Source organism: Pholis gunnellus (assembly GCF_910591455.1).
Source record: "Pholis gunnellus genome assembly, chromosome: 13".
In the NCBI taxonomy this organism is placed as follows: Eukaryota; Metazoa; Chordata; class Actinopteri; order Perciformes; family Pholidae; genus Pholis; species Pholis gunnellus.
Window position 1 is genome coordinate 12,008,251 of NC_136540.1, and position 11,896 is coordinate 12,020,146.

At 40.2% G+C, this 11,896-nt stretch overlaps 1 protein-coding gene across 1 annotated transcript; it reads left to right on the forward strand.

Moving 5' to 3' along the window:
- Positions 1-5,169: 5,169 nt before the first annotated feature.
- grxcr2 (glutaredoxin and cysteine rich domain containing 2) lies at positions 5,170-11,545 on the forward strand (the record flags this gene model as incomplete). The annotated part of the gene is made up of 5 exons (XM_079171362.1): positions 5,170-5,226; positions 5,541-5,724; positions 6,914-7,023; positions 9,152-9,376; positions 11,372-11,545. 5 exons carry the CDS (start codon positions 5,170-5,172, stop codon positions 11,543-11,545), a joined length of 750 nt encoding a protein of 249 aa, XP_079027488.1.
- Positions 11,546-11,896: the final 351 nt, after the last annotated feature.

An 11,896-nucleotide genomic window follows, 5' to 3' on the forward strand; every position in this document is an offset into this window, starting at 1 on the left:
TGTAGTGTCCAAATGTTTTTAAACTAGACATGTTGGATCCTTGTATAAGGCTATTTATCAAGGCAACTAATCAGAAAACCACTTCGAAGCTGCATCAGCTTGGATTCTTTCATACAAAGGCGCAGGTTTTATTTCAACATTGGGGGAACACATATAAATAAATAAATATAATTTACATAATTAAATAATTTGGATTAATTTATAACCTGCACTTTTAATAGCTCATTTGTGTTTCAGATAAAAAAAGTCTCCTCATGTTTAAACCAGGCTGCACACATCATGTATAGTCTTTATAGTCTTTGGTGGAAGAAATAAATCTCATTATAAAATGGTGAACGTGTGCATTTGAATGTAGAAATAAACTGGCATTAAAAAACAGGCACACGCAAACACCCCCAAAGAACACCCCCTTCAAAAATATTGCTTCCAGCACCCACCGATGAACAAAGGGGGACGACAAACAACGTAGTTTGTTATTTAATTTGAAGTTGAATGTCGCCCAACATGTTATTATTTATTTATTTAATTACCCGGATTACTTGGTTACTACCAAGGTAAAAACTACTCTTCATGGGGTCCAACACTACATAACAATGTAAAAACAAATATGTAATTTTTAATCCAAAGCAAAAAGGAAACAAGCAAAATACACCCAAAACAAGAAAATCAAGCTCTCTCTTATACAGCATCTTGTATCAACCCCAATGTACAGCTTGTAACTTGGGCCCTGTCCATGAAGAACATCTGGATAAATCTATTCCATTTGGTTTTAGCTGGAACAGAGGTAATAAAACAGTGAGAAAGACACTTGTGAGTTAGATGGACCACAGCCTTTGTCTGAGCTGCCAATCGTTTCTCTTTTTCGTGTGTAACCTTTAGAGAGGATGTGACACATTAGTGTCTTCAGATATGATTTAAGACAAATATGGTCTTTGACATTCATCAGTAGCTTCGCGGCTCCTCGCTCATCTCTCATTGGTTCCCTCTCGTAGTCTCATCCATCTCTGATTTCCAGCCTTTCACTTTCGCACTCCTTCCATCTCTGTCTTCCTCCCTCCTGCCTGTCAGCCACCTGAGGGCAGAGCAAGGGAGTGAAAGAAATACAATCTGAGTCCGGTGCTGAAATGGAGAGAGAGAGCGAGAGAAAGAGAGAGAGAGAGAGAGAGTAGAATAGAATAATTGTGGCTTCCATTTAAAATGGCAAAACAACAGGTGATCATTAACTCTTCGCCAAAGTCTGCTGACCTGAGGGGACAGTACCTTAGAAACCCTTTGTATGACAGGCTGAGTAATTCCACCTTTCCCCAAATATCTAGGTCCCGTGTGACATCAGATTAATGACCGCGATGGAGAAATTTAAACCAGTGTTTCCGAACGATCTCTGCTCCGTTGTGGCCTACAAATAGGAGCTGTTGCTATGAGTCAGTCAATACTATTCCCCTTGGAAGGGAGTCAGAAATAGTAGTGCAGAAATAATGAGTAGGTGTCTTTTTTAAAAGGGAAACTTTCACCGTCCTTTTTTTAAATTGACCTATACAGGGAAAAAGTTCAGAGAGAACAGGGGGAGTACAACGGAGCACATTACAGGAATGGGTGGCAAGAATATACATATGTTGCCCCCAGGCCCACACAGTGAGACTTGGCAAGTATGATACACACACCTCCAGGGTGCTGTTGGACTCCTGGGGTCGGGGGGGGGGACATAATCAACACACACATGTTCCTATGAAGGCAAAACAACTGCTATAATGAACATCCACTGATGCCAGGGTAAGGTGCGATGTGGTACGGTAACTCCGGAGGGTTTGAGGCATAAACAACTGGATGCACAACCAGATTAAAATGATTCGGAGAGGAGCAGCATGCACTCATCATGCTCATACCTGGTTCATGGATACAGCATTTTGATTATAATTCACTCATCTACACAGTTTGCACGTGGAGGTTGCATCAGACCATCTGGGGAACAGACTTCCATTTGTGTTTAAATTTGTGGCTCAATGAGGCTTGTCTTTGCGCACTCGGGTCCAAATGCATTATCAACCCGCATGGTGAAACCAAAACTATTATTTCTCAGTTTCAATCTGTACCATCAGAGCACTGAAAATGGATTAGATGAGGATCTATGGCTAGCAGAGTGTGAGTACTGTACCTGAACATTGCAGCTCATATTGCTTATTGTATTTACGGAGGATAATGGGGGTGATGGAATGTACATGAACTGTTAATGTGGAGACACAGGGAGACAGATTTACAGTGGCGATCATTTAAACCGAAAGCAGCTAGAATCCTGGCACATTAAACGATTCCTTGACTGCGATGCACCCAAAACAATTTCTCGCTCGAGTGACCGTACTTGCTTGTTCTGCAATCTGATTAAGCTGACTCTCGGTCGGGGAAGAGACAAGGGAGGGTCTCTGTCTTCTCTCTCTCTTTTTCAACCATCCGTCCACTCTCCGCTTAATAACAGTCATCGATAAGGATAACTGTAAGATTGATCGCGACATGCCCGGGGCTAACGGCATCCATTTTTGTTAGATTAGTGTCTGTTCTATTTGCAGAAAAAGTTGCCACTGCCATCAGCAGTTTCAAAATATAGATAACATTTTCCAGACCTGTAAATTGAATCATTCAAATGCCGTATGTATGCATTTATGCATTGGGCATTGCCTGTAAATTTACACAGGCACTCACCAACACAAAGCACACACACACACACACACACACACACACACACACACACACCAAGGTACAACACATGATGCCAGAATGTGACCCGACACTGACTCAGGAGAAAGTGATGCAGATCGCAGTGCTGGCACTCCGATGTGATTGGAATCTTGAATTATTCTCCAAACTGGTGATGAAATGAATCCTAAAGGAGGCTGACAGCACAAGTTATACCCTATTAGGCTTAATAAGAGTCAGACAGGACCATTCTGGAAATGACAAAGAGCTAAATTAGATGAGATGTTGGCAATACTTTTATATGATGGGGACATTAAATAGAAAGAAACAAAGGCTTATTATTAGACTACTGTTGCTTTATTTTGAATATAGATAACCAATCTCAACCACTATTTCAAACTTTTTTTTTATTTTGGCAATATTGTAACCAAAAAACTTTGGTTTTGCTGCTTCACATTCTGTATAAACTTTCAATTCAGGGAGCTGCTCAGTACTCAGTATTTAAAGTTCGTAAATTGGGGCAGTGAGTCACTCCTGATTCCATAAGGTGTTAAACATATAGGGCTACGGGTTAGATATCAAGGCACTCTCATTTTCAAAAGAAAAATTCCCCGACATGGTTCATTTGACTGTAATATACAAGGTGTGAGTCAAAATGAGGAATTCTACTAATGTATAAAGTAAACTACTGTAATCACAAAATGTTTGCTAAACAGATGTCTGGTCATGCTGGTAGTTCTTTTGTTTAATCCACCGAATTTAATGGCTGAATTCCATTTAGCTGCTTCAGTTTCAGGGGTCCTGGTATTACTTGTTATCTCTGGTTTTGTCCTAAAGTACTAAAATATGTACATGAACTGCCTCTATCCTTTGGTTTTCTTAAATCATAGTATAATAAAGTGTTTGCAGGGAAAGTATAATAATAAGAGACAGACATTTTATAATTTTAGTATAAATATGATGATTACTTACTGGAACTTCGTATGTCATTTAGTAATGATGAAAGCTAAGTTAAAAATGTGGCTCACATTTTTTCAAGTCTGAAAATTCTTACAAGCTATATTAGAAAATGGTGAATGCGAGTCTTTACAGTGTCTAATGCATGGTAACCCTTTCTATTAGTCACACTAAGTAGTGGGTAATTTAAAGTTAAATACAACTACCAAATAATTGAAGCCATTACACTAGACAGGAAAACACTTAGCACATGGTGATTTTGTTAAAAACTAATTGTATGACTCATCAGTTCGAGTAATTACAATGTAGGATTAGGAGGGAAAAACTGTTTAATTGTATACTTCCAAGGATTTCCTTAAATTAAAATAGTAGATTAAATTGTATTTTTGTTCAAATTCAAGCAATTCAATTCTTTCTATCTACTCTTTCCATTTATCTATTCATATGTCTTATTATTCTCACCAAGTATTTTGGTTTTAAGGGGAGACATAGCAAATATCAGTCATGCTACATTTCACTTTAAATACTTTTTGAGAGCATCTTCTCCAGAAGCAGGGGTAGAATATAATGTAAGTAACAGATGAATTTTGGTATGGTTCACCTCAGTTTCATGTTTGGATTGAAGAAAGCTTCTCATGTTTTGTCTGAAGGACTTGTACTTGATATAAGTCTGTTTGATATGTAAATAATATATGTATTTATATATATATATATATACCTTAGATTCTAGATGAGGTCCCTGAGCGTTATCTTCTTTTTCAGTTTCACCTCAGATGCTTCTCCGACTCAGACTGAGTCATAAAGTAATGCTCTAAACACTGAAGTTTTCATGCTCAACTAAGAACTAGACTACTCACCTTACCCTACCTTACCCAAACACATCCAGTACAGAAACCCATGTATAGACACAACAAAGAAATACACTGCAAGCAAGGTGTTAAGTCAATGTGATACAACTGTAAACGCAGTTATCATAAATATATTTTGGTGAAGGTTTTCAGTTTGATGGCAACAGACATCAAACAAATGTTGTGTTTACTTGTCCACACTGATGCACTCGGCTCCAGTCCAATGACAGGCAGTCCTACAACATCTAACCCCCCCCCCCCCCCCCCCCACACACACACAGTTCCAACTACCTTCTATTCTGGGGATCATAATTATTTGATGCCGGAGCTTCTGGTTTCTCAACCCCCCATTTGTACACACGATCCAGCTTTGAATAATTTAGCACAGGGAGCTAGAAAAGGTGGTCCCTTAAAACAGCAGGTACTTCCAAACTCAGGAGGCACACCACACGGAGAGAGCTGTATCTCATCTAGTCGTCCACCCACTCCTTACACGCATCTCTTCTGTCGGGCTCTTGTACCCTGTGCTTCAGTCAAGCTGTATATCAATCCATTCATTCATCCATCCATCCTCACATTCTTTCATCGCACCAGGGACCACGGTGTCCGCCCCAGGTAAGGAACTCCTTGGATAGACTGACGATCTCTCTCGACGTCCCCTCGTCAATCAGCCACCATGGAGGAACTCCAGAGAAAACTGAATCAACGCTATGAAGGCACCAAGCCCAGAAAGGTGAGTTATTTACAGCGTGGCTTTATATTACACAACTAGCTCAAGCTGGTGTGCTTGAAGATGTTTCTCAGCTTCTAATTGCACCTGATGTCAAACTGCAAACTGAATAAAGCAGGATGTTAGCTTGTATGTTGACATGCTGGAAATGTATGCACCCCCCAGCTGTTTTTTTTTTTTTTCTACCCATAAATCTTCTTTTGTATGCTAGCAAGCTATGCAAATAAGTATCTTAACAGCAGTTTACATGCCACTGCATCTTCTCAGCATGTAAAACCTTGGAGTATAAACGTGTCAACTTCATCTCAAAACAACAGGTGAGGTTCAAGCTGGCGTCGTCCTACAGCGGCCGGGTGCTGAAGCACGTGTATGAGGACGGTCAAGAGCTGGACAGTCCAGAGGAGAAATACCCTCACAGCTTCGTTCACCGCAAGATCCCTCCCAGCCACCTGGAGGTGGAGCAGCTCTGTGGGTTTGAGGAGGCTCATGGGGACCAACCGGGTGGGTTTTTCTCATTGTGTAACACGTTACCACTGTATCTGACTTTATGCGCGTGACTGCACTGAGGTGTGTTTGTGTGGGCTGTAAGCCAGTAACCAGGGAGACCAACAAGATGTGTGTATTACATTTGTGTATGGTACTCCAGCCCATGCGTTGGAGGGGTTTCCATGAAATTGTTTTGGTTTCATAGTAATATGATGGCTGTGTGTGATTGAGACTTTGCTGTACAGTGTGTTTGTAATCGTGTGTGCACAGTAGAATTGTCAGTATGCTTACAAACATCTCAAGTACAAAGTGTTACAGCAATCTTTGTGATGATGATGGGACACATCTCAAAGCCATGCAATTAGAGGTTCAACAGCCCGCCTATACGTGCACTAATCACACTGTGATCTGCAATCAGTAAGGCATGTTCTATAGGCGAAGAATAACATGCTGAGCTGAAACCTGTTGTTTCTCTCACCCAGTTGTACAAGAAAGACATTTTCTCTGCTTTGAAGATGGAGTAAATCTAGCCAAATATAATATCTAGCTGATTCCTGAGTGCAAATGATACAGATCACCATTTTGTCAGTTGGAACGCTACCAATTTCAAAGATGAAATGCGAAGCTATTTTAGTAAGTTTATACTGTAGTGAGAATGCACATATTCAAAACATTGAAATAGTGTATAGTGTTCAGTTAATAGATTAGTTTGACATTGAAGGTAAATAAGCTTATTTGCTTTGTTGCAGAGAGTTAGATGAGAAGATTGATACCACCCTTATATTTTTACAGTACAAATTAAGCAGCTACTTAGCTTAGCATAGAGACTGAAAACAGGTGGAAACTGCTTACCAAAGGCAACAAAATCAGCCAACCAGCACCTCTAGAGCTCACTAATTGAGATCTCTAACTGAACTGTAATAATGATATTTAGTAATTTCTAGTGAGAATGCACCACTTACTCAAATACATGATTGGACTCTGAATGTTGTTAAGACGGAGGATTTGGTAAGGCTAGGATGCTATGCTAACACAGCTAGCCTTGATGATCACAGTTAGTAGAATTGAGAGGCTGTTCTCTCTCAGCATATCAAAGTATGGGAAATGCATGCTGTTTGTGGATACAACCTGGACCCTATAGTCTCAAACTTCTAGTACAAGTCATCACTCTATCCTGACAACATGTTTTGTTCTGTACACCCAGGTGTGTTCCCTCCAACGGGGCTCATTGCCCAGAGAATAAACGTGTACAGAGGAATGGGAATCTACAAGCCTGCTGCAGGCCAGACTGAGGAAGCAGAGGGAGATGCTAAAGTAAGTAATAATGCTGATTCAAAAAAGAAAAACGTATTAATTAAGATTAGCTTAGATTAGATTTCCCACTAGCAGTGTCAACTTTTGCCTGAATGTTAAGTACTGAGACCTATCTTTATAGTCCTAATTCATTCTCCCGTACAGTAAAGCAGAAATCAGAAACGATACGATTCTGTTGAATGCTGATTACAATGTTCATCATGACAACAGTTTACTTAATTGTGATCTTAAAAAAACACAGTTTGGTATTGGAGACTGTGATGTAGAACCAAATTGTCAGTTCAACATATGTAGTTATTTATGGATGTGATGTTTAGAATTGTCTGCTATTTCAAACAACACCTACAGAACACTTTTAAAATGATGATTTTGTGTTCTGACACCCTTTGAATGGTAAGTTACTAATTGTGAAGCATGCTCACTATGTAACGTCTCTGTGGGTATACTTGTATAGAGGGAATTATAATAAGAAAGTATCACAGCTCCTTGGAAGAGGTTTTTTTTTTTGAAACCCCACAGAGCTTTGCATGGCACATATTCTGAAAATCAAACAGACACTACAAAATAAACATACGCAATTACCAGCTGACGCAAAGTAATTTAATAATGATTTCATACATCTTTAGAACAGAACAAGCTAGCAAAACTTTAACATAGAATACGAGAAGAATCCTTGTGTAATTATAGCACCAACTGCTTGCTTTTCTCTGATAAAATTGTACAGCAATTTATGTTGAACTACAAAATTGTTCATCTGAAAGCAAAAAGCCTTGCTGAGCTGCTGTGGCAGTGGCTTCATTAGTGCAACAGGCGGAGGTCAGCTACATCGCCTGCTGGCTTAGTGTCAGTTTCATTCTTTTATCCTCTAAACAAAGGCATGCATGGCCCTGGTGACCAAGGCCAGTATTTATCACATTTATCAGTTGAAAACAGCAATCTGGATTTAGTTTATCCTTTCAGGTCATTATTGAAAGAATGACACGGTGGTCCTAGAGGAGCACCCTCTGCAAAGTCTAATGAGTTCCTCCCTAATGTATATGACTCCAATGTGTTCTCTCTGTTTTTCATAATAAGGGAGATTCACTGGCAAAAGAAAGCTCTTTATCTGATTTACATTTTTTTTATGTTTGAAAACATCTATCAGATACTTTTTTTAAAAAGTGGGCCAAAAAAGTGAGAAATATCAGGGATTAGCAAAGTAATCACTGAGTGATTGGTATTCAACAAGCAGCCCTGCTGATATGGATGTGGAAGTTAGAATCTGATACATTTTGTCCTTAAGCATTAATTTTTCTGATTCGCTCTCCCCATAGACCAGTTAAATCATCAGTGCAAAAGATAAACAAACTGTTCTAAAAAATATCTGGTTCTTTGAAATAAAGTTGAAGGAACAAGCATGTGTACATAAAATGTGTCAGACTGTAGAAGTTAACCAAGACACTCATGCACGGTGCATTTTACAAGAAACGTCCAGTCACAGAGCGTACAATTCTGTTATGTTCTGGCTCAATTTTGGATTAATTCAGCAACTGTGTTGCTGTGTTTTGCATTCTGAATTTGCTATGTTTCGCGCCTCTGTCTGACTTTTTCTCCATTGCATTTGAAGATGTTGTTTAGAGAAATAATATAAAATGGTAATACAAAATGGGGAACTAGCAACTCTTCAATCTAAGCAACTTCATGGTCAGCACATTGTGCATCCTTCCATTGAAACGTACACCTTTTATAAAAGAGTGAAAAAAAATGTTGTAGATTATATAGATCGAGTTTAATGCAATACATATATTGCCACTATCAAATATTTCTATCCAGATTAAGATAATACACAGAGGAAAATCTGTGTTACAAGAGAAATTACTGTAGTTTCTAATTTCTCAGCTACAAAGCATGTTGTGTTTTGCGCAAGGGGTGTGACTCTTCATCTGCATTCAACTAGAAAACCTCTTCTCACCCACACATAAAGCCCACAGCTAAATGTGGGCACTCTCTCAGTTCCAAGGATGGAATCTGGGAGTTGTCAGAAATCTCTAACACAACTAGATGCTAATGAAAATATGTAATCCTAGAATGCACCAGTTGTTGTTGTAACTGAAGTAGGATTATATCTGACGCGTTCTGTTTTCGTCAGTCCTCAGTGTTGGACTTTGGCAAGATAATCATCTACACCAGCAATCTGCGTATCATCAGAGCACCGCAGAGGAAGCCTGAAGCGTTGCGGCACACAGTGCCTCCTGTGGACTTGGAGGGATACCCAAAGGCCAGGGAGAGGGGGAGCAGGAGGAGGGCTAAAGCTCTTTGTACCCTGGACGGGGAGGAGAAGGAGGAGAAACAGATCAGCGACACAGAGACCAAGGTAATGATCCTTGGCCAAATTATTCTCAGCGGTGTGGTAGGGGTTTTATCACCCTGCTTCTGTTTCTTGGTATTCTGCCTCACCATGTAGTTATCTATCCCCCCCCCACATCTCCATCTCTGCATATGTCTTCAGCCACCCTTTATCTGCAATTTCAAGAGTGTAACTGCGGGATCGTCTGTGCAGCCATATCGTTGTAATTTGAAACTGTTCACAGAGGACTGTTCATTCTCATCCCACAATCTTTTCTTTTTCCTCGTAACTGCCATCAAATTGTGTCCCCTTTCTCCCCCCCCTCCCTCTCCCGCTGCAACAACCACCACCCCGTTGTCCTAGTGTTATCTGTCAACTGTGAACACATACTGATGAGTCCACAGTTTCACTCTGCCCTTGCAGCATTTGCTTGCCACTTGCCAGCCCGCAAGGATACCTAGCTCGCTATTATTCCCCCCCCCCCCCCCCCCCCCCCCCCTCTCACCTCCTTGGCTGATTACTGCTCTTTTCCCCTCACTCCCTCCATTGTGTTCTCACCAATCTCGTTATTTTCTCATTTTCTCTGCCTTTGTAAGAGAAAAAGTTCACTCTCAGCCTTTTTTTTTCATTATTTGGCACTCTCACTCCTCTATGTTAATTTATTTTCTTTATCATCTTTGTCTTAGTAGCCCTGCCGCAAAGGTAGTTAATGTTTCACTGTCTTTGTTTCTGTATTTCTACACAGGCATAGATTTATACACTGTACTTGCAATTCGGCAACTGTTTACACAATCTGGGCGTAGATTTCACAAGCGCTACAACAGCTGATCATCCCAGTGCAATGCATGATATATATATATCACTAAATGCTATGTGCATGCAGCTTAAACTAATTAAATGCACCAAAACTAGCACCAGAAATAGTTTGTAGTGCATTTCAACTGCAAACATTTGCTCGTTGTGTAGATTATTACTGCAATGGTGGTACATTGGTTACTGATTATCTGATTCAAACTGTAGTCGTATCTATAGGATTATCAACTCAATAATATCTTGCTTCCTTTCCACAACTTTTTATTTTACTTTTTGAAAATAAAATTGTTTAAAACTTTAGCATACATTGCTAAGCAGTCTATATTTGTTTTACTTTACTTTAGGAGTCCCAAATGTTTGGTTTATCTATTCAGGGCTACTGTAGAAACATGTCGGTGTAACTCCATGAACATGACAGCTCCGTCTGTAGGTTTTATTAGCGGCTCATTCGAAGGTAACAAAAATACAACGACTCTTAGTTTCAGGAGCTGTGAATATTATATTCCAACTCTGCCAAAAAATCCCCCTGAATCCTACACGCTGTTCCTTTAAATACATTTGAAACCTCCATAGCAATAACATTCTAGTTGCTCGGGACAATTCCCAGCCCTCATTGTTCAAAGTTGTCACTAAAAACAATTTCTACTGATTTACGACATGCAGTAGTTTGTATAGATTTACGTCTTCTGTTAGTATCCTGCCTCATGTCTCCTATAATCTGCAGGCAGCTGCTTGTTATTAAGCATTTAATTGTAATGACCAGCTGGCTGTATAAATGACACAGCTACTTACCGTAGGCATTTCATTATAAATAATAACGGAATGTCGTTAAGGTTGTTTAGTGTTTGCCAGTAGGCCAGCCAGTTAAACCAGAGAGCTTTTGATTGTCGCTGTTTATGAACTGGCTAAAGGTGATGCAAGTAGTAATATGTTTTAATGTCAAATTGTGGTTTATTCTAAATATTGATGCATGTGACACATTTAGATAAATTATATACGGCAGTTTTTTTATATATAAATAAATAAAAAACTTGACTTCCAACTTCCCTTTTCAGTTAATTCTCTATCCTTGTGTTCCTTGTCTTTCTCACCCTTTCCAACCTCTTCCTCCCTTTTTTTTTTTTTTACCTTTTGCCTCTTACAGTTCCTCGGTTTCACCTCCTCTCGCTCCTCCTCTTCTCCCCGCTAATGCGTTTCTTCTGTCTCCAGGAGGCCGACAGCTGCCAGCATTGTCGCGGTTCGGGCTGCGCTCCCTGCTCTCTGTGTCACGGCAGCAAGCTGTCCATGCTGGCGAACCGCTTCAATGAGTCCATCAGTGATCTGCGTTGCCAAGCCTGCTACCCCCATGGTCTGGAGAAGTGCCAGTCCTGCTCCAGCAAATAGCACCGTTTGGCTGACACCCATGGCTGAGAGAGAGTGAGTGAGTGAATGAGAGTGTGTAGCTGTGAGCGAGTGTAGGCCCGGTGTGCTGTGGGTTTGTCACAATTGTCTCAGCGGCAATATTGCTATAATCCAAAGTGTTCTTGGTGGGGTGTTTCGAGACACTACTAGGAAACATAAGCCAGCATTGGAAAGGGGAATTATGAACTGTGCAGCGGGCACAAAATTATAAAATACAATTACTGTGCGCAGTGAACATGGCTCGCGATAACACAAACACATAATCGCTTTTTGTGTTGTCACATTATTTTGCATATGCGGCCTTCTTCCTGATAAAGGCGGGTTCCACGGCAG